Consider the following 24,245-nt stretch of genomic DNA (forward strand, 5'->3'; position numbering starts at 1 on the left):
CAAACAGGACGTTAATATCACCAACCATTCCCATTTTATTAAGGTGTATCCATATAAATGGCCCACCCTGTAGTTAGTCTTTTTAATATAAAATGTAGACAAATTATATAGAGTGTTGTTTTTTTTGTTGTTTTTTTTTCAGCTCTGCTTTAACTTTTTATTTTTTACAAAAATACTACGACGAGCGCAATGCAACTATCCCGCATTTCTTAGTTTTACACATGTGCTGCCATATGCTTTAGGGTCAGGCCATGACAAATGGAAACACATTGTGGTAAATGGGTTGACCTTTTCCCTCGGCTTTGCCTATTTGTTTATTTTGCATGGTTCATAACACCCTCTATCTCGAATCATTGATAGTCCATTAAAGAAAGTCAGTTTTCACAATGCAGTTCTGACATTTGGCAAGAGCCAAACTACCAGTCATGAAACACAGAATTGGTTTCAGATGGGCTAGAGAGAGTGAGTCGGTATTTTAGGACAAAGACGGAAGAAATGTAGAGAGAATAAAAGACGGTAGAAGAAAAATGTGGGGGCAGAGAAAATATCCCAGCGAAGAATGAAATGAGGTCCACGAGAGAGAGAATACCAGCAGCTCTGCTGTCAATCTTATCTGTCAGTAAAGCATTAGAGGTCCGCGACGATCAACCAACAGCTGCAAAGATTTTTTGCACGCTAGAATTCCTCTGTCCGTGAGAATGACGAATATTTCTTCAACAAAAACTTTTCCATACGGGCTAACTAAAGCATGTTCACTCTCCATGTTGAAGGGAAGTGACGGCTCAGGGAAGAAAACTTGGGAAATTAAACATCTGATCAGGAGACACTTAGTCTGTAATTGCAAGAAATTTTAGGGAAGCGTTTGTATATTTGCGGACAGTGTTTTACTGTCTGATGCTGAATGAAATCATTTGGCAGGCATGGAAGTTAAGTCTGACGTACTGCTTACTTTTAGAAGGGTTTATAAAACATCTGCGGCAAGAACGAACATGTCAAGGGATGTAACTGTAAAAATAGATTCCCCTTAAAATTTCATCAGTTTCTCTTCCATAATGGGTTAGGGTGAATCAAATCCCACTTCACGCTCAAAAATAAGAAAATCTTTAAGATTAGCAAATCAACAAAAATAAGCCCTCAAAAGTGCCGCATTATGTTCTCAGTCCTCGCACTTATCCAGTCGCTATTCAAAAAGAAACTATACAAACCAAAATAAGTATGAATCCACTAGCATTTTTGAATAGTATAAGATTTATAACATCTGATTTATTCTTACTTAAGCAATATTCTTCTCATATGTGGCCCTGGACCACAAAACCAGTCATAAGTCGCACACGTATATTTGTAGAAATAGCCAACAATACATTTTATGGCAAAAATCATTAGAATATTAAGTAAAGATCATGTTCCATGAAGATATTTTGTAAATTCTAGATTCTAGATTTGTCTTGACCAAACATTGTCATATCCTAACAAACCATACATCAGTGGAAAGCTTATTTATTCAGTTTCAAATGATACATAAATCTCAATTTCAAAAAATTGACCCTTATGACTGGTTTTGTGGTCCATGGTCACATATGAAGCTAAGACCAGTTAGCATAACTAACCTGAAGGTTCCTCTGTGCTGCTTGCAGTGGTGGTTGGTGGAGCAATGGGAATTTCTGTTTCAAAAAAGAGAGCATAGTTAGCAAAATAAGTTAACATAACATAAAATAATGGATATTAAATCTAATTCAAATTAAACTATAATTTGACTGACATTATGTTTTTGAACCATTTAAACTCTGATGGTGTAACATTGGTTTTACATACAGAAGGGCATAAATTTTGCTCCATCTATATCCCTCTTTTGCTGTTATGAAAAACATTGAGATACATGTCCAAGACTTGATTCTTTCTTTAATTCTTCCTTCCATGGCCTTTTCATTAATGGAGGGAAGTTTACACTCAGTAAAGCCATGCGTGACAAAGACCTTTTCAACAAAGTGATGTAATTCATAAAAGTGGTAAAAAATAAGAATAGTCTTTTGCTTTATTGGAACATAAGTATACAAGAAGAAAAGCAGTTACTACCATGAGGACAAAACAAAGAGGAGGATAGAAACAGCTCGAGCGAACTAAGAGAAATACGAAGAATTTAAAAGAGTGCTCATGTGCTCAGTGGAGCTTGTGCAAAAACATGCAAAAAAGAGCCATTTGAAGGAAGAAAGAATCAAGTCTTCTGATTTCATCATCTGGTGGGGTTCAGAAATGTTTTTATAGCTCTTGTTGAACTATGACCTTAAGAAATAATGGTACAGAGCCAAAATATGATGTTTTTATGGTGCTTTGGCCAGTAAACAAGGCTTAAATAATGATATTAATCTGCATTGTTACTCGTTTTGGATGGCATAACACAGTATTTAATTAATAAGGCTTTGGACAAAAACACACACATACCATATTGAGTGGTTTAAAGTATAGTCTAATAAAGAACTACCAAGGAAAGTAAATTTTGCTGTTGGCGTTTTGGAAAGATTATGGGCACTGTACAATGATACGGATTTTCTGTGGTGGTCCTATTTCCTATATCAGCACTACACATCTTGGTCTTTGCTTGGTGAACATGGGAACGAGTTTAATGCCAGATTGAATTACAGTACAAGCCTGTTATAAATATTTGAATCCTATTGATTTATGGTCTTCAGAATACGAGGACATAATAGTATTTGTAGCCAAGACTTCCTCGTGTTAAACTGAGCTTGGCACGGATTTAGATACTGCTTAAATTTATATGGACTATTAAAATAAAAACAGATTATTTCACAATTATGAGAGAAACTAAATATTTTCAGTTCAATTACCGGAGTGTCCACCTTTCCAAGTTTCACACATCAGTGCTTGTGACTTTACCAGAAAAATCAAAGATATAAGATTCCAAAAAGTTGAATGTATTCCACTAAACTCCCTGCCAACAATTTCTCCAGAGGTATTCTTCTTTCTTTTTTTCCCCCAAATGCTTTGTTTGGTATCCAAGCATTTTTTTATCGACAAAAGCACCAATTAAACAGTTTGATTTGATTTTAAATTGCTTCATTTATTATAATGCAGTGAAGATACTTTTAAACTGTGATGTCATTATTGAATATCATTATTTCACTGATTTTGTTCTTGAAGTAAATAAAACAGAATTTAATGGCAGGTGATAATCCTGTGGAATGACCTTAACAAGACATGGTTTCAAATTCTTTCCACCGTGGCTGTTCATAGATGCAATTTTCATGAAGTTTCAGCTTAGTATTTCAATGCATTCCATGGACAAAAACAATGGTAAGTGCATTATGGCTCATTGGGGATTGAGGTGGTAAAAAAAGAGATCTTGACATTGAGTGATCCACATACTTATGCATGGGGCAATGGGTGATCGGCTCTGCTGGTAGCCTTTAGCACAACGGTTGCATGTGATACCCGTCACACCGTCTTTACAGGGGCATTGGCCTGTGGTTTGGTTACAGGTTTTGCCCGCGGCCCCCACAGGATGGCAATCACAGGCTGTGAGGAACAGAAGAAAAGAGATAAAAGAACACACGTGTGGGGAAACGCACATACAAACGGTACATACATACAAAAAGCACAGATAAACAATAAAAGTAGCTTTAAGGGCCCAAGTCTGGGGAAATAAGAGGGTGAAGATTGGTGAAGCAGTTGAAAAACACAGTGTGTGTTTTGTGAAAGTGGTGACCAGTCTCTAAAGCGTGTGTCGTGTGAAAAGAGCATGCACACACATACAAATTCAACACAAAACTTAAGGAGTGGATTGAGAATGACAGGGCACTTCAAGGTAAAGTCTCTCTAAACAGCAAATATGTGGCCAATAAAACAAGAAAAAATCAAAAAAATTTTGAAAACTCAAGTCACTCTTAAAGGATTAGTTAATTTCCAGAATAAATTTACTCATCAATTATATGTCGTCCAAGATGTTCATGTCTTTCTTTCTTCAGTCGAAATGAGATGAACAGGGTTGCCAGGTCTTCGCAACAAAACCCACCCAATTGCCATGCTATTCCGCGCAAAATCTTTGGCAACACTGGAGGTGAAGGTCCAAATTGCAGTTTCAGTGTAGCTTCAAAGGGCTCTACACGATACCAGCCAAGGACGTTTTTTTTCTAAAAATATGATTATGTGATTACGTAATGCGTGAGGTTAAGCTAGTGCAAGACGAGCATTTGTGGTTAAAAAGTATATAGATTGTACATTTTTTGTTTAAGAAAATGACCAGTCATTTTGCTAGATAAGACCCTTATTTCTCAGCTGGGATTGTGTAGAGCCCTTTGAAGCTGCACTGAAACTGCAGTTTAGAACTTTTAACTTGTTGGGCACCATTGAAGTCCACTATATGGAGAAAATCTAATCTTTTACAAATTCATTGTAGTAGATAAATATATATTATTAACTTTTTTGTTAAATATTTTGCATTAAAGGATTCCTTTACAATACTACTGTTATACATTTTTAAAGTTTGTGAAATGTCTAAACATATTTTGGGACAACAGTATAACAATTTACATTCAAATTGGCAATAATATCTAATAATAAACACATTTCCATACAATATGTTTCCATAACACATGCTTTCTTTTTTTCATCGGAACATTGTGCTTGTGCCAATAATGTCTGTCACATTTCCTTCCTCTTGGGAGGTCTTTCTCGAACATATGGCTCAGCGTCTCTCTCCACTTCTTAAAGCTTGTGAACTGATTGTATTGCCTTTGTGTCAAAACTCCTTTCAAGTCAGTTTTCTTAAATTTCCACCATGGGTGGTTACATTAAAGTCATTTTGCAAAGAGTCCAATGCCATTTACTCAATATTTCCCCCACCAGCTCTGCAGAAGTGATACGCTGTCAAATGTTTAACACATTAAATGAGTAAATTGGCTCATATATTTGTATGACTAATGAAGCACAGAGAGTTGTGCTTCAACTTTATTTCTTTTAAGCCTGTGCTAAGAGCAGTAAAGTGAAGTCCCAGTCCCAAGATTGGAATGGTGCAGAGAAACAGCCACTCCCTAGATGTCTGTCTCTTGTCGCTTGTCACTCTCATTGTGAAAGCCAAGTTTATGTCTTGTCTTTGGAGTTGTCATTATGAAAGCGGCCACGCTTTGTCTCTCATCAAATGTGCAGTAAAACACCCTAAAGTTTCAATAAACAGCTCAGCTGACTAATTCCTAATAAATGAAAAAGTTTCACACCATAGGTCATTTCCAGAAATGGTTTTCTGTCTTCGTGGAAATTGATGATCAAGATTCTTAAATGGTGAGGTTTCTGCTGAAATATTTATGAGCCGTTGTGACCAGATCATTAATTGAAGGATATTAATACTCATGACTCATTGATTCTGTTGCAGCAGTTCTCCAGCAATATTCTAGCTTTTTTTTTTTTTTTTTTTAGAATAACAGTGATTACCAAATTCTAAAAAGTGACGTTGACTTAACTTAAAATTGAGGAAACCCATTGCCTTAAAATTAAGCAAATAATAATAATAAAAAAAAACAAGTTAACTGAACTTGACAATTCACTTAACTTATTTTTTTTAATTATTATTTATTTAATCATTTTAAGGCAAGCCATTTTTTTTTAATTAAGTCAACTCACTTTTTACAGTGCATAAACATTAAAGGATTAGTTCACTTCCAGAACAAAAATTGTACAGATAATTTACTCATTCCCTTGTCATCCAAGATGTTCATGTCTTTCTTTCTTCAGTTGTAAAGAATAGTTTTTTGAGGAAAACATTTCAGGATTTCTCTCCATATAGTGGACTTTTATGGTGTCCCGAGTTTAAACTTCCAAAATGCAGTTTAAATGCAGCTTCAAAGGGGTCTAAACAATCCCAACCAAGGAAGAAGTTTCATATCTAGTGAAGTAATCAGTTATTTTCCAAAAAACATGCTAGTTTCTATACTTTTTAACCTCAAATGCTTGTCTTGTCTAGCTCTGCATGAACTCTCTGTATTCTGGTTCAAGACACTATGTTGAAGAACTCCCATCTCATTTTCTTCTCCAACTTCAAAATCGTCCTACATCGCTGTAGAAGTACCAAACCAGTGTTTACAAAGTGAACATGCAAAGAAGATCAAACGTCCATGACAAAAAAAGGTAAAACAGCGATGTAGTTGGAGAAGAAAATGAGATGGGAGTTTTTTTAACATATCCTAATTGTCATTAGGGATACCGGAATACACAGAGTTCACGCAGAGCTAGATTCCTTAGATCCCTTTGAAGCTGCATTTAAACTGTATTTTGGAAGTTCAAACTCAGGGGCACCATAGAAGTCCATTATATGGAGAGAAATCCTGAAATGTTTTCCTCAAAAAACATGACTGAAGAAAGAAAGACATGAACATCTAGGGCGACAAAGGGGTGAGTAAATTATCTGTAATTTTTTGTTCTGGAAGTGAACTTCTCCTTCAGTTGCACTTAAGCCTTATTGTTTTATTAAAAAATGGTTGCAGTGCAGGTACTTTAAAGAGAAGGATTCTCTTGCAGAAAATGGCATCTGCCCAACAACTGTCCAAATCATCACTGAGCCAACTAGTAAATCAACGTAAAACACATGGGGTGCAGGTGTATGTCTCTCAAACATTTTAGCTTCTGCTGTCTGATAAGAACCTGTCTGGAGAGCGTTTAAGTGGTTGTCCACTTAGCAGTGAAGTGGTGGTACTACACCAGATTCCTGGAGTAGATATGAATCTACTGTTTCCTCTCATCCACTCACTCTCAACACTGCCATGTCCCTGGTTCAGAACTACCAAGCTGAGAATTTATTTATATAAAAACCTGAAGGGGATTTTTTTTCTCTCTCTCTCTGATTTCACAGACAACTTTTAAGAAACCATTTACATTTTTGGCATTACTTACTCATCCTCACGTCATTTCAAACCTGTACAACTTTCTTTTTCATGGTGTTTTTTGTCATTTTTGGAGCATCATATAGATGTACATTTATAGAAGAAAACTAAAGCTTAAACACTGAAAATTAAGTGCTCGATGAGAACATTTAATCCATTTGAAAGCGATCTGCACGCGGCAGCTTTACTAGAGCAGATTGCACAATGTGAGAAGTTTAGATCCCTGCCAATATTTTACCATAAAGCTGCTGTTTGAAGTCTAAGCTCCTCTCCTCCATTAAAAACATCATGTTGAGAGTCGGTGGGGTAATTTGTGTGTTGTTGGAGGACGGCCAGCTCAGCCCAGGCTCAGTATTGTAGTGCTTAGTTTCTGCGCTAGCCCACAAAAATGTCTGAAGCTAATAAAGGAAAGAGAAAATGAGAGCAACTTCACTCTAAGAACCATTGAGATTTTTTCTGATATCTTTTGAGTGTCTGTTTTTGCTTAAATTCATATTTGGATATTTTGAGACAAATATATATGTTGTTTTTTTTTTGGCATAGCGAGCATTAGCATAATCATTTGATGAAATTATGAATGTCACTCCAAACACCACAACGGCTTTTTGTCAACAAACGTTGTGCCAAGTTGTCATTTTTATGCGCTACATTCTCATCTAATTGAATCCAGCCACAAAAGTAGTAGTTTTTTAGGAAATCTAATGAGAAAAGTGAGGTAATGTAAAACAATATTTTCAAATCCCCAACAGAAGAGGTTATTTGTGGTTAATAATAGTACATTTTTGTGACAACGTGTGAGTGACCACAAATGTTACACAGCACTCACCGCAAACATAATCTCTACTAGCGCACTCAGTACTAACTTTCTTAGCTTTTCCCAGAACCTTAATGAGGAAGGGGAGAAAATGAGCCTTTTATTTTGTCTATTTGTATATAAACCCATGGCAACCACACACTGAAGGCACAATTTGATTGACTGGCTTACATTTTGCTGCCTGGGATCCGCCCACCCAATGGGGTGACTACAGTCCGGTGTGGCTGACGGTTTGCAGAGTGCCACTGATCTGAGTGTGGTTTGCCCTATTAAAACAAAATGGCTCATTTAACAAATCAAATCTTCAAAGGAGTCACTCACTTCAGTGGGCAGGAGAAATGATGAAGCAAATGTTTCCTAAGCAGAATAAATGAAACTTACGAAGCAAACAACTGAATGAAGCAAAGAGAGGAACAAGATGCACCTTGCAAAGCAAAGCTGCCTTCACTTTGTGTGTTTAAAGTGTGGTTTATGAAGGCTGGAGCCACAAATGAGAGGGCTGAAGTTTCATTCGAAGCTCTAACCTAATACAAAGTGTGGCAGAATCAGCATTATTCTCTAGGACTTTTTAAAGGAATTTTCCAGCTGACCATTGGAACAAATGTATTTTGATAAATGACTTTACAGTAAAGATAAAATAAATGGGACGTTTGACATTTTTATTTAGTTCAGTTCACCTAGGGTGGTTCTACCCAGTCATTTGTGGGTATAAAACAATTTCATTATCACGATAAAAGATACACATAAAGGGAAGATATTTTGAGAAACATCTCAGGTTTTTTCCCCTTTTTTTCCTTAGACTGGAAATCTACAGTATTGTTACCAACATTCTTTAAAATACCTTCTTTTCTTTTCCACATCAGAAATAACGTCATACAGGTTTGAAATGGCATGATGGTGAGTAAATGTTATTTAAATGAAATGAAAATGTTTTGAACTGTCCCTTTAACATAACACTTAAATTAACCAAATCACATTTATGTACATTTTAAATGTTATGTTCAGCCAACAAATGCATGAATTCTGAGTATTAAAATATAGATATTTTACATAATAGATGTTTACGTATAGGCCACAAGAGAAAGTAATAGTTGAATTTCTAAAAATGACCTGGTTCAAAATTTTACATACACTTGATTCTTAATACTGTTGTCACTGTTTTTTTTGTTTTATTTTGTTTTTTGTTTTGTTTTTGTTTAGTGATGTTTAGAAGTTGTTCATGAGTCCCTTGTTTGTCCAGTTAAACTGCCTACTGTTCTTCAAAAAAAAACATTCCTTCAGGTCCCACAAATTTGTTGGTTTTCCAGCATTTTTGTGCATTTAACCCCTTTCCTGTATGATTGTGACTGTATGATTATGATCTGTCTTTTCACACTGAGGACAATTGAGGGACTCATATGCAACTATTACAGAAGGTTCAAACACTCACTGCTTCAGAAGAAAACATGATGCATTAGGAGCCAAGGGGTGAAAACTTTTGGAATTTGAAGATCACGGTAAATGTAACTTATTTACTCTTCTGGGAAACATGTAAATATCTTCTGTAGCCTCTGAAGGGCTTTACTAAATGAAAAAAATTATGATATTTAGGCAAAATTAGAAAAATGTACACACAAGTGTAGGCTTCATACATCTGCATTCTGTTCAAAAAATTCTGGAGCATCAGTGAGCATTTGAACCTTCTGTAATAGTTGTTTGAAGAACGGCAGGCAGTTTAACTGTTTAACTCGTAAACAACTATCACAAAAAAAAAAAAAAAAAAAAAAAAAAAAATTGACACAGCTGTGGATCATTCAGGTAACAACACAGTATTAAGAATCAAAGGGATGTAAACTTTTGAACCGGGTCATTTTTATAAATTCATCTATTATTTTCTCTTGTGAGCTATATGTAAAGATCTTTTATGTGAAATATCTTATTTAGGTCAGCACTAAATAAACAATAACATAACATTTTGTATGATCCCTGTTATTTTGTTAAAATAATTAACATTTTTAATGATTCTGAAAGGGGGTGTAAACTTTTGACCTCAACTGTATATAGTACATTTCTAGATATATGAAAACATTAAAATTTGTTTATATAAGTCCACATAAATTAGTTGCGTAGGAGCCACTGAACACTAACCAAGGAGTGATTTGAAGCTTCTTAGGAAAGCAGCACATACTGTAAGTGTTTTTTTCTGAAGTAAATTGTTATAGTATATAGTTGCCACTATTTCATTGCTCTGATTAAGAGTGTGAAAACTTGTCAAAAGAAAAAGAGAAACTATGTGGTGAACACATTAAATTAATGAGCATGTGGGGAGTTAGGTGCCTTATATTACAACATATTTGCACCTATTTTCATTAGCTGCCAATACATTGCATATTTAGCCTGTGAAAATGTTTTCTTTGGCGGGGATTAAATATCATGCTTCACATCATTTGTCACCTTTCTATAATTACCACACTTGCTTTTTTGTACATCTGTTTTGATGTAACCTAATACAGCTGTATAACTTGGACAGTGTTTGATTGTAATTACATTAGGGGCTCTAACTCTGGGACATTTCAGGATTAAATCGAACAAAATGTCTTGTTTAAGTTACAGATTTTGTAAATCATGATGAAATGTGTTTTCAGAACTATTTAAAATGAAGCAACATTCGATTTGAGGTAGTCAGCTGAGATTAACAGGAGGTCTCCCTCTCATTTGAGAAGTGCCAGTGTTTTCCTGTATTTAAACCTCAAGAGTGTGTAATGTAGAAGACCCTAAGCGAACTGACATAAGTATCCAAGCAAATAAAATATTTAAATACTCAAAAAAAAATATTGAGCTTGTGCCTATTGTGATGATGCTAGCAGAGCTGATAAATGTTCCTAGCATAAAATAACACACAAGTCTGATGAGGCAGTTGAACCTGAAGATAAACGACTTGATCAAGAACAGAACAATGTGGATGACTGTTGCGAAAGAACGAAAGCAGTGAGAAATGTATAGAGACGGACAACAGCAGGCAGGCAGATGAAAGCAACAGCAAACATTCGGCACTAGGAACTTTTAATTAAATCAAAAAGCTTGGAAGAATTGCAGCAAATCTCCCTTACAATGACGTATATGAGTTAGAAAAATTAGGCTGTGGTTCACAATGATGCATTTTTAATCCAGAATTGATTTTACTCCCTCATTTTTCATATTTTATCCATTAATACATCTTTCATAGTAGTACATGAATATTTCGAAAGGTTTATTACTAATTCTGGCTATTATAGTTTAAACATTTCCCTGAACCATTAGTGAATTCCATTTGGTTTGTTGACCCTAATTCCAAGTGCCTGAGAAATCCTCCATGGCCTCTGTCTCAAATCTCAGGGAAACAGAAGAGTTCATTAACTTTCCAAGCAAAGCAGATCATTTTAATAAAACTTTAGAAAAGAGGCCCAGGGTCATCAGAGACCTGCAGGATTATTCACCCTTGATTTTAATTACGGAAGCCTTGAGAAAGCAGAAAAAAATGAAACAGAAGAGTGATCTAGTGCCAGCTCGACTGAATCACATCCTGTGAGTTTCTATCACAAAATATTTCCCTTTAACACAACAGCTGACCTTTGGCCTTCTCAGACTCATCTCTTCCTTTTGTACGCTGTATTATGGAAGCCTGTAGAAAATTCTGCAATTAAACGCATCATTTGACCAGCCGACTTATCCCAACAGAGTAAACCTCACCAATGAGAGTAATGGGATGCTGAAAGAATCAAGTCTTGTCCACAGGAGAAAGGAAGTGAAAACAAAAAGAAGTTCTCTTCCCTCAATAAGACACATAGCATGGGGGTTAGCGGAACACGCAGTCGGATGATGAATGTCTGTTTGCATTCCAAGTCGACAGGAGAATCAAACGAGAGCCCAGAGAGGGGTAAATGTCAGTCTGGAGTATAGTAGAATGGATATGTTGGTTAGGTTATGCATTTTTGTAATGCCTTTCCATGCAGAGAATATTATTATATGCTCATTAATCTTTTTCATATTCATCAGGTGGAATGTGATATGTAGTATGAGAACTAAAAAAACAACACGTTCACTTTTACATCAATTAAATGTTTGATTTTGCATGAAAACTGTGTGCCTGAATCAATCCGTCTTCATTTGAGAATGTTAATGTTTTTTTATTTTATTTTTTTTAATCATTGTTAAATCAATCTGCTGTACTACTGTTGCATAGTTTAAAAATGCTGGGTGAAATATGGACAAACCTAGCAAATGGGTTGTTTTGCCCCAGCGGTTAGGTTAAATGTTTAACCCAACCTTAAGGGTAGTTTTATTTAACTCAACTATTTAAAAATTACTATATGGCTGGCTTAAAATGAACCCAAAATAGGTTGTAAATTAAAATCCAGACACATAATTACTAGAGGCATCAGCAATAAGCAAAAGGTGAACGTTTATTGAATGGTGAACATGTTTCTTATTTAATTATTATTTATTTAATTTATTAATGGTTATTTCCAACCTATTTTGGATTTGTATTAAGCACTAAATATAGTCATTTTTAAAGCTGCAGTACACAACTTTTGGCGCTCGAGTGGTTAATAAATAGACCTGTATGCGTCTCGCAGAAGAACATTGTAGCTGGAACTACTTCTCTCTGTTTATGTCTATGACGACTCACGCAGATACTGGGCTACTCCGCAGCGGCACCTTCCACAACCAGTCTAAAATAGTCCAAATGTGACCCTGGACTACAAAACCAGTCATAAGGGTCAATTTTTGAAATTGAGATTTATACATCATCTGAAAGCTGAATAAATAATCTTTCCACTGATGCATGGTTTGATAGGACAATATTTGGCCAAGATCCAAGAATCTGAGGGTGCAAAATTCAAAATATTCAGAAACTCCCTTTAAATTTGTCAATGCATATTACTAATCAAAAATTAAGTTTTGATAAATTTACAGTAGGAAATTGACAAAATATCTTCATGGAACATGATCTTTACTTTACTCCAAATAATTTTTGGCATACAAAAAGCAATATTTTGGACCCATACAATGTATTGTTGGCTATTGCTACAAATATACCCATGCTACTTAAGACTGGTTTTGTGGTCCAACACACACATATATATATATATATATATATATATATATATAAAAGTATTGCAGTTGTACTGTAGTGATTCCGAATAAGCCAAAAACATGGTTTGGAAAATGGATTCATGATGCACTCAGTTATTATATAAATTTTGTAAATAATGAACACAAAAAAAAGTTACGGACTGCAGCTTTAAGCAATAGTTGAGTTAAATTAAACTGGGTTAAACATTTACCAACATTAAATTGGTTAAATTTACAAAATCTCAGATTAAAACTATGCCAACTATGTTTAAAATTACAAAATATTCCACAAAAAAAGTTAATTAGAAATTCTTTACAACCCCAACTGCCTCTATATAACAGCAGGGATAAGGTTAATTGCTTTGTTGTGTGGATGTTGTAAATGAGGACTCATGCATGCTGATAGTACTGCGGGAAAACAAACACCTTCTGTTCAGCCTTCAAGTATAACATTCTCACATGATGCAAAAACATTCCCCACCGTCTTCATTGTCAGATTGATGGATGCTTTTATTTATTTACCTATTTATCTGTTTGGGAAAACAGAGGCTTTAACTTTCAGCACAGACCTAATATTTTACCCAGAGCTAAAGCTGAAAGTAAATGATCCTAAGCTGTCACGGACAGCAGCAGAATGGACCTTGTTATGAGGAGATGCTAAGGTGTGACAAGGGGGCTTGTTTGCACAAAGCTTTTTCTCCTGTCATCTTGCCCCATGGCAAAGTTCGGGGAGAATACCCTGTCCTTTTTTCCTTCTGGACAGCTCCCAGGTAAGCGTTCTGTCGCCAGCCAGTTGAGCTGCACACCTGTGGAAATCCGTTCGCTTATTCCCTCCTGTGTACCTTCTCTTCCTGTCCGTCCTCCCCCTAACCTCAATTCCTCTCACTCATCTGACCTGTAACAAGGATCAGTTCACACCTCTGCTCTGTTTGTTTGGCTTGTCCTGTCAAACCATCCCCCAAATGAATCCCAATAACTCTATGTCAGAAAGATGTAACCTTCCTCCTCCTCCCCTCCCCCACCCACATCCCTGTCCTTGGGCTGCATGCTGACAGAGACTCATGGGGGTGGAGGAGCACAGGAATGTGAGAATTCTTCCTTTGGACCTGCTGACTCGTTCATTTGAGGGGTAACGCATTAAGAATAGTCGCCAGCTCATCTAATTGGTTCCTTTGTGTTACTGTGTGAATTTCTTTGTGTAGAAAACAGCCAGCTAATCACTTAGCCTTAGCGTTTTCTGCTTTCCTAAGGAAGCGCCAAGTGATAAGTTGCAGACTTTGAGCCCTTAAGACCAAACCCAGTTGCCCTTTTTGCCCATGGTGTTTAGATTCAGTACCCTTCATACCTTTGCAGGCCTTTCTGTGAGAGATGGGCTTAGACATGTCTCTGTAGTAGCCCTCCTTGCAGTAGTGGCAGTGGCGACCTGCCGTATTGTGGCGGCAGTTCAGGCAGACTCCTCCGCTTTTCCTCCCGGAGAGTTTGTAAAGCTCCATGTTGAAACGACAGCGCCTCGCATGGAGGTTACAATTGCAAGCTGTGGAAAAGGGAAAAGGAAGATCTGTCACAATGGTTCTCAAACATTTCAAGCCAAGTACAGTAAATTAAAACATCCAAAAGTCACAAAAAGTGTCTCCATTTTAGCATTTGGTTTGAATTTAAGGACAGTGAGCAACACAGGCATAATGCTACATTATTTTAAAAATATATGGTGTTTAAAGCGTTACAGTATGAAAGGGCCAAACAACACAATATAATATTTAGAAAGGATAACAATGCATTTCTACTGCCTGTTTTAGTGCCACGTTAAAAAATGTAAAAAATTTAAGATTATGAGATTAAAGTAATATTTTTGAGTCTAAATACTATGAGAATAAAGCCAAAATATTTCAAGAATAAAGTCGAAATACTAAAAATATTTCAAGAATAAATTCGAATACTACAAGAATAAAGTCTGAGAATAAAGCCAAAATATTTCAAGAATAAAGTCGAAATACTACTAGAATAAAGTGGAAATACTATGAGAACAGAGTCGAAATACTATGAGAATAAAATCAAAATACTACGAGAATAGAGTCAAAATACTATGAGAATAGTGCCGAAATACTACGAGAATAAAGTCAAAATACTATGAGAGCAAATTCGAAATACTACAAGAATAGAGTCAAAATACTATGAGAATACTGTCGAAATATTACGAGAATAAAGTCGAAATACTACGAGAATAGAGTTGAAACACTACGGAATAAAGTCGAAATACTACGGAATAAAGTCGAAATACTACTAGAATAAAGTCGAAATACTACGAGAACAGAGTCGAAATACTATGAGAATAAAATCAAAATACTACGAGAATAGAGTCAAAATACTATGAGAATAGTGCCGAAATACTACGAGATTAAAGTTGAAATACAATGAGAATAGTGTCAAAATACTACGAGATTAAAGTTGAAATACAATGAGAATAGAGTCGAAATACTACAAAAATAGAATCGAAATACTACGAGAATAAAGTCAAAATACTACAAGGTTAAAGTTGAAGTACAACGAGAATAAAGTCGAAATAACACAAGAATAACGTTGAAATAACACGAAAAAGAAGTCAAAATACTACAAGAATAAAGGAAATGTTTTAATTCAAATCATAGAAATTAAAGTTATAATATTTTGAGAGTATAGCGTATATTGCGCATACAAGGCCTTGGATTGAGAGCACTAGGAGAAGTTGCCAGGCCACCAGAATTTATTGTTTTCTTTGTGAAAATTCCACCACCTGTAATTTTGACTTCATTCTTGAAACCTTTCACCTTTACTTTCGAACATTTTGACTTTATTCTCGTAGTATTTTGACTTTATTCTCGTAGTATTTCGACTTTATTCTCTGTAATATTACAACTTTATTCACATAGTATTTTGACTTTATTCTCGTAGTATTTTGACTTTATTCTCATAATATTTCAACTTTATTCTCAGAATTGTGACCTTATCTTTGAAATATTATCTTATAATCTTAGATTTTTTTAAGCATGGCACTAAAATGCCATCGTACATTTCAAAGAGTGTAAATCAGTTTAAAAAAAGTTTTACTCATACTCACCAAGGCTGCATATATTTGAGCAATAATATAGTAAAACAGTAATATTGTGAATTATGTTAAAAAAGTAAAATAATCATTTTATTTTAATAAATTTTAAACTGCAATTTTCAAAACTGAATTTTCAGCAGCCATTACTCCAGTCTTTATTTTCACCTGATTCTTCAGAAATCATTCTAATATGCTGATTTCACATTATTATCAGTGTTAACATATTTGTGCTGCTTTTGATTCACTGAGGAATAAAAAGTTCAACAACAAGTTCAAGAACAGCATTTATTTGAAATAGAAATCTTTTGTAATGCTAATGTTACATTTGATCAATTTAATGCATCCTTGCTGAATAAAAGTTTTAATTTCTTTCAAAATAATAGCCCAAAAAATATTGACTCCAAACTTTTAAATTGTAGTGAGTCTCCAATATTAAAAAACAAAAATATTATTTTTGAAATGAGTAAAATATTTCATTTTGTTGATATGAATAACATTTTTCAGATAGTTTTAGATTTTAATTTTACCACATCACATGCACGTTTTCGGATTAACATTGTTTTCTGGGTGCACTGTTTACTAGAGATTTAGACACACAAAGCAATATTAAACTTGGAAAAAAAAAAGTATATTACACAAACATTCCTATAATGTTTATGAGTACCACCTGTAGGCACATCCACGTGCCACTGCTCTATCACGTGAATAAAGTATATCTTATCTTGTTAAAGTCATGAGACAAGAATTAAGAGACATTCTCTAATTATTATGCAGTAGATACAAGCCTCAGTTTGACAGCTATGTCTTTACCAACTGCAGCAAATTAAGTGCCAGGGAATTAACTTCTGATAATGAGGTCAGCTTCTGAGCTTTTTCATCTGACCAGGCCTGCTCTTTCCCAATGATGCCAAGCAATATCAGACAAGGCTTCCAATTACCATTCCATTCCCAATCCCCACCATGCACAGGAAGCTGCGCTCCTGCTTGTTTACTAATGAATAAAGTTGCTGCCACCAAGTTTAATTACGGTCTGATGTTTATTCATGACTGATTTGTGTGCAGACATGTTCTCTTTCATTAAGCCTGGGTGAGACATTGGTGTGGCTCCTCCTCATGTATTATTCAACAATAAATCCCAACCCTCCTACCAAAATGCTTTGGGCTGTTCAAGCACAGACAACTGCTGGCAAGGCATGGCTGATGCACATTCTCGGAGCAACTTCAACACAGTGTTTATTTGGCCTGATGCTACAGTAGGAGACTTCAAGACAAAATAAGCAATTTGATGAGAGGGCATAACAACAAAAGCAAATGCAGTAACTTTACCAAGACAGGAACTAAAACAGTGGCTTTAATGGCTTTTTTGTTTTTTGACTGATTTAATACCCTATAATTTTTTACACTCTGTTTGTATGAAAATAGTCTAGTACTTCTTACTGCCAAAGACTGCCAAATATGATGAATCCCTTGCGATCCATTCATTCAGAAACATATAAAGCAGTGCTGGGAAAAGTTACTGTTAAAAGTAATGCATTACAATATTGAGTTACTCTCTAAAAAGTAACAAATTATGTTATTTAGTTGCTTTTTATGTCATTTTTGTTTATTAGTTTGGTTGAATTGGATCATTGAAGGTCAGCAGCTAAGACACTGGTTAATAAAATGGGATTAAATACATAAAGGATATTTGTACCATGTTGCAGTTCACTGTTTTTATTTATTTTGAGGAATATTGAATCTGTTTTTTGTTTGTGTGTGTGTGAATGAATGAGATTATTTAAAGCTTGTTCAAATTTATTCTAGAACTAAAGTAACATGCTACTCCCAATTTCTCTCAACATGGACAGGAGAGATTTCAATCAATAAATGGGAAACAAAAGTAACTAATGTTACTTATTTGAAAAAGTAACTTTCTTGTAAATAAAAAAAGTAATGCGTTACTTTACTAGTTACTTGAAAAAAGTAATCTGATCACATAACTCAAATAATGCATTACCGCCAGCACTGGTATATAGACATGTTGATTGCAAATAATTGTAAATAATTAGCTACTAAAGCCATATATTCCCTTTGTATTTATAGTACTAACCATAAACCAATTCTTAACCCACATTAAGTCCTTGTAGTTACATTGTAATACTCATCATCTTCTTGTGTACATACACTGCAAGTTCACGTAATGTAAAATACAATACAAGTATATTTGTACAGTGTTTTTCATAAGTATTGTTCCAAAGCACAGAGAGACACAGAGAATATTTCGAGGTTTCTGCATATTCTGCACATTCAATATATAATTTGAGATATTAACAGAAAAAAACACACAATTAATCTCATGATTTCATTCTTTCAGAAAACAGAAATAATGTTAATAATGTTTTGACTTGGGTATTAATTTGATGTTGACAGAATGTGTAGTTACTGAGTTTTGCAACATAGGCTCATTGGAAATACGTTCCTCTATATGCATATTAAAAAACAAAAACAAAAAAAACAACAACAACAACAACAAAAAAAAAACACACGTACCTACACTGTAAAAATAGATAAATAAAAAATTAAAATAATTTAAAAAAAAAATTGTCTTGAAATTTTAAGTTACTTAATGTTAATTTAAGTGACAACTGGACTATTTTAGTTGCCTAAACTAAAAATTTTAAGCCAGCGGAGTAACAAATTATTTTAAGTTTAAACAACTATTTTTGCAGTGTAGAGGCAATAAAACTATTTTTAACTTTTATTCCTTTTCACACATAGTATGATTTACAGGACAGAGTTTTGATGAATAAAGCTTGATTTTTACACAATTATTTGCAGAATATTATGTTATGACTTTAAAACAATTGTAACATCCTGCGCGATTTTAAAATTGATACTTTGAAAATGAGTGATGAAGAGCTCTGGTACGAACCCTGTGAAACTACGGTTTGACAAAACAGCTCAAATAAGTAAGTTAAAATAGCACGACTACATCAACAAAATGTGTTTTTATATCACTTTTGCATTTGTTAACACTATCTGGTAGGTTTAGGTTTGGGTTTGGTGTAGTGGATTTTCCAACACGATAGAGCATTAACACTCACTGGATTTATTACTTCTGAACAGGTGCAATACGTACCTCAAGCAGTGTAATAAAAGTGCAGCAATACGTACCTGTACCAAAATAATAAAAACGTTCCATGGTCACGTATTAAACGTGTGTTTTAGCGCCACTCTCTGGATCTTTCACTTTGACACTGCCTCGAAAACATTCAGGGCTGCGTCTCCAAAAAGCATCATCACCAATGGAGCGTAACAGTGGAGTTTTGCCTTGCTGGGCCGTATATTCCTTTCTAATTATTTTTCTCCTTCTGATTTTAAGTAACAGAGATTTTGATTCTGATTATGACACTTAGTCTGTTTGTGTTAGTTGTGTTGGTAAAAAGTGACTTTAAGTTTATTGGAAAAACTCCACTTAGTATCTCCCAAAATACTCTTGGCTCATCTCCACAGATTTTCCACTTGCTGCCAACGAAATTAAAACTTGGAATAGGTTTTTCGAGATGCCTGCAGGACATAAAGAATGATAATTTGGCCTGTCCTAGAAGTGTCTCCTCTTCAAACTTACTCTATGCACGGTTTGTTTGCTTTCAAACAGGCATACTGTTGGTATTAATTCTGCCTGCTTGTTTGGATCCCAGTGGAAACTGATCCTTCCTACCCTCTAGCTATGGATTATTCACTTTTGCTAACAAGGCAAATGCAATCCACTATGCAGTCTGTGGCTTCTTTAAATTTCTACAGACTTGCTGAGCTTATTGATAAACAGAAAATCCAAGTTGTTTTCGATGGGAAAAAAAGAAAAAAAAAAAGTACCACATTTTATTACATTTTCAAGGCACAAAAAATCCTTATATTGCTATTGGACAGACATAAAACTGAGAAAACTAATCACAACAGTATGTTTTACCAAAGTAATGAGAAAAATCTGTTATTACAATGACATCACCCGAAAACCTTTCAGCTGTATTCTTTCTTCCTTCATAACATGATTTAAAACAATCTGTGGTAAAAGAAGTGATGTTTTATATGGATTGGGCAGCATGCGCTGTCTCAGATTGTAATTTGTTGCAGTTGTTAACCAAGATTTGATTTAATTTATCATTTGCTGATAGTTTTAGACTGTCAATGAATGTGATTTTATATATATATATATATATATATATATATATATATACGTATATATCTATATCTATATATCTATCTATCTATATATATATATATATATATGTATATATATATATATTTTTTTTTTTTTTTTTTCATGAGCATAACAGCTGGAAAACACTGTTGTAGCATCACTATGCACCTAAAACAGCTCCACTGAAAGGAAATTGCACTGTCAACATGTGAGGCTATTGGTAGTATTTGGCTCACTCTGCTTCCTCTTGCCCTCAGTCATGAAAAAACAACCTCAACACACATTGGGCAGCTGGAAAAAGCTGTTTCAGTATCTCATCTGGTTTCCTCATGACTGAGATTGTGATTGTTGTGATACGACCCTGTCTGTATGAACACACACACACAAAGCATCTGGCCTCCTCACACCTGCTTTTTTACAGGCATGCAGGATTCAGGGTGGCTGCCTCTGAATGCCTCTCAAACACAAAGCGGCTGTGCGTTATGTCGTCCCCCACAATCAACTCGCTGTCAGACGCATTTTGTTTCACTTCTACAGCTTGAGATCTGCTCATTTTGCCCTTTGACACCCACTCTCACACCTTATTCGGCCTGCATGCTTCCCCGTGTCTTTGAAGTGCTTTCAGACTCACTAATCTTGTCATGTCATCTGCCTTAAAAGCATGATCATAATTTAAATGTTGCCTTATGTGACGGAACAAGATTACAGAAGCTTTAGGAAGTGGGAGGAAAAGCTCATCCCTATGGTGGTACTTCCTAACCACAGAATGAAACAGCATCTGGCCTAACAGAATGAAAGATTACCTAGACGTCCAATCAGGCTGGTGAATGCAGAATATTCACAGAGGATGAAAACCCTCATGGGTGAAGCCGACAAAACAAGCTATTCACACTTGTAGCTACACATCCACTTAGCTGATAAACTCCAGGCAGAGATAAGGGGAAGAGATGACTCTTCTGATTGGCTGGGTTGAGGAGAAAGCCAAACCAGATGCGTTTTGTCTCTGTCCCCTCTTTAGTTTGGATCGGCTCACTGAGAGGCTGATAAACACGTACAGCCGTGAGGAAAAGAGTGTAAGGTGATAGCCTTCGAGTGCAGCTAATTGGTTTTTTTTTACTGCCTTAAGAGAGTTCTTAGAAGAATTTTGATTTTGTTGTGCTTGTTATTTGTTAGCACCTTTTTATTCTGAACCCGGGAAATAATGCTAACACACTTCTGTTCAAAAGTTTTTAATGTTAAAATGTTACATTTATTTGATCCAAATTACATCAAAAAGAGTAATATTGTGAAATTCTTGTTTACTTATCTATTTGACATTTTTAAAAAAGTTGTATATTCCTGTGAGGGCAAAGCTGAATTTTTATCATCATTACTCCAGTCACATGATCTTTCAGAAATCATTCTAATATGCTGATTAGCTGCTCAAGAAACATTTATTATTATTATTATTATTACTGATGTTGAAAACAGTTGTGTACAATTTTTTCAGGATTCTTTGATGAATAGAAGGTCAGAACAGAAGAGACTTCTTTTAAAAACATTAAAAAAATAATAATAATAATCTTACAGTGTATATATGTGACCCTGGATCACAAAACCAGTCTTAAGTAGAACAGGTTTTTGTATCAATCTGCAAAAATATATTGTATGAGTCCAATCCTGAAAATCAATAGGATATTAAGTAAAGATTATGTTCCATGAAGATATTTTTTTTAATTTCCTACTGTAAATAGGCTATGTCAAAACTTAATTTTTAGTTAGTAATAGGCATTGCAAAAACTTCATTTGGACAACTTTCAAAGGCAAAACAACTTTTCTGCTAAAATGTATAAATATCTGTTGGGATTGTAGTGTCCTATATTTATTTACTATTTATTTTCTAGTTCAGTGACACTCTGTAGTCTTCCCACATAATCTCATTGCCTCAAGTCTCAATTGCCCAGTTAAAAGCCTTGTCCACGCCAATACGTTTCTGTTTGCAAATGCATATTTTTGTCTCTGTTTTGGTCTTCCATCCACACACGGTGCTTTGAAAACCAAGCTTTTTCGAAAAACTCTCCAAAGTAGATCAATTTGAAAGCTCCGTTTTCACACTGTGGCGTGGACTGTGAAAACAATGGCTCAGTCATGTTTAATCATGTGACACATACTGTACCAATAGATATCTGTGTTTATACCATTATCATGCTTGTTATATGCTATCAAAGACCCTTTAAAACAAGTCATTTTACTTGGAGGCCATCTTTGAAATGCCTCTCGGGCAGGCAAGTGCAGCTCCTAACTCTTTGAATGGGGAAACATCAAAAATTCTCCAAAGCTGTTCACCAAGCTTACGATTAAATTTCATATTTGAAATCACCAATGAAATCTGACAACAACTGCCTCATAAATATTGTTCCTTACGCTCCAATAGCATTAAAAAAAGCTTATTTTTCAGGCGAGATCAGCCAGTGTGCATGCGCAGTACTGAGCCCACGTCTCAGAACGCAGACTGTTTCTACAGCAGCCGGGACTTCTAATGGCAGCTGCTGTGAAGCGCTGACTTTACTGATTAGCGATTGGCTCATTTATTCCGAAGGCGGGGCCTCGCGGCCATAATGAGCTTTGCATTTTTCCCCATTCAAAGCTATACAAGTGACAGTTCTAGGGTATTCTATGGTGTTTGGTGCTATTTACTTTAACATTGTTGCTACAGATGTTACGTTTTACGCTCTTCATATCACAGTCCTGCAAAGATTACAAAAAAAATGTACTTGTAATTGTTGTTTGTGGCAAAACATAAGTGCATTTGAGTTTTAGATATAGACATATAATGGTGAGTAAGTGCAACCTTTCCTACATAAAATGAAATGATGAGGAATTGCATAAAAACGTATCATGTCTGTTCCGTCTGTGTCCGATGTGATCACATGACGAAAACTTGCCTGTAGGAACTTTTCGCAAGATGCGAAATACATACCAATAAGTAGATATTACAGCAGTTTCCAACAGATATGAACACTACAGGTGGTAAAACAGTGAGAACTTGTAATCATTTTCGTACACAGTTAATGATTACAGCTACATATGTTTCTCTTTCCAGACATGACAAGCTTGCTCGGTAGCTCAGCCAGCGTGGAATTGGACTTAGGATGTTGAATCCTTGGGTACGAATCCCGTGAAAAATAACTCATAAAAGAGCTGAAAGATGAGAGATCGAAAAACAAGGTAAAATGTCATGCTTGCGATTGCATTTTTACATCACATTCACTTTTGTTCATACTAGCAGGAAGGTTTAGGTGCAGATGGTTCGTTATTTTAAAACATCACAGACCATTAGTTATAGTGCCACTCAACGGACGTTTCAAGTCAGAACTGCGGTGACGCGCATTTTATCATGAAAACACCATTTTCAAATGCATCTGGATTAATGTAGACATGGCCAAAATAGAGATGAAAGATTCCGCAGACTACTTTCTGTGTTAAGTGTTCCCTCTGTGTGCTCTTCCCCTGTTTGTTGTGTACCTTGTTTGTCTCCATAGTTACCTTTATTATCCACACCCATATCTTGTTTGTTGTGAATTGTTACTCATTGGTCCCTTTTGTCCCCTCCAGTCCTTGTGTCTCTATTGTGTTTAAGTCAGATGTGATGCAATGCGCATGTTCATCATGTTCTTTGCGTTTGTGTTTGCTGTTTTGTTTCTTTTATTAAATTCCTGCACTTAGATCAATGTTTCTGCCTGCCTTCTCTGCCTGCTACTTGACAGGGCAACTGACCAACTATCATGGATCTAGCAGGAATGTGTCTCATCCTCCTGCGCCAGGGCGAACGCTCCCTCAAGGACCACACCCGTGAGTTTTTGGACTTAGCATACCATACACTTTCCGGACAGTACGCTTATGACGTTTTATTGCTCTGGACTCAATGAACCACTCGGCATACAACTTTCCCATCCTGGTTTTTGGTAGACATTTTGCAATAATGTGGCGCTAGCTCTTCAGCTGAGTGGTTCCTCCTCTGTGGGAGAAAGGTGGAGGAGGAGCCAACTGAGACTGAAATTTTCCCTATGCTGCTCAAGCTCCAGTGGGCCGCAAAGCTTGGGTCTCCACTTATAATATTAGCCTGCACCATTTCGTCCACTGGACCCATCTCAGTGCAGATGAGATTGGTGTCCAGTGTGGCGGACCCTCCGTTGATGTTGGTACAGG

At 35.6% G+C, this 24,245-nt stretch overlaps 1 protein-coding gene across 2 annotated transcripts in view; it reads right to left on the minus strand.

Moving 5' to 3' along the window:
- ntn1a (netrin 1a) overlaps positions 1–24,245 on the minus strand; it is an 81,050-nt gene that overhangs the window by 16,141 nt on the left and 40,664 nt on the right. Inside the window, exons 2-4 of one of the 2 annotated variants that reach the window (XM_051113332.1) lie at positions 14,141–14,329; positions 3,382–3,531; positions 1,608–1,661 (exon numbers count right to left, since the gene is read on the minus strand). In XM_051113332.1, the coding sequence (XP_050969289.1) occupies positions 1,608–1,661; positions 3,382–3,531; positions 14,141–14,329 (393 nt within the window). The remainder of the gene's footprint in view (positions 1–1,607; positions 1,662–3,381; positions 3,532–14,140; positions 14,330–24,245) is intronic. The other variant, XM_051113333.1, reaches the window with a different exon arrangement.

This window comes from Labeo rohita, chromosome 6 (genome assembly GCF_022985175.1).
Source record: "Labeo rohita strain BAU-BD-2019 chromosome 6, IGBB_LRoh.1.0, whole genome shotgun sequence".
Lineage (NCBI taxonomy): Eukaryota > Metazoa > Chordata > Actinopteri > Cypriniformes > Cyprinidae > Labeo > Labeo rohita.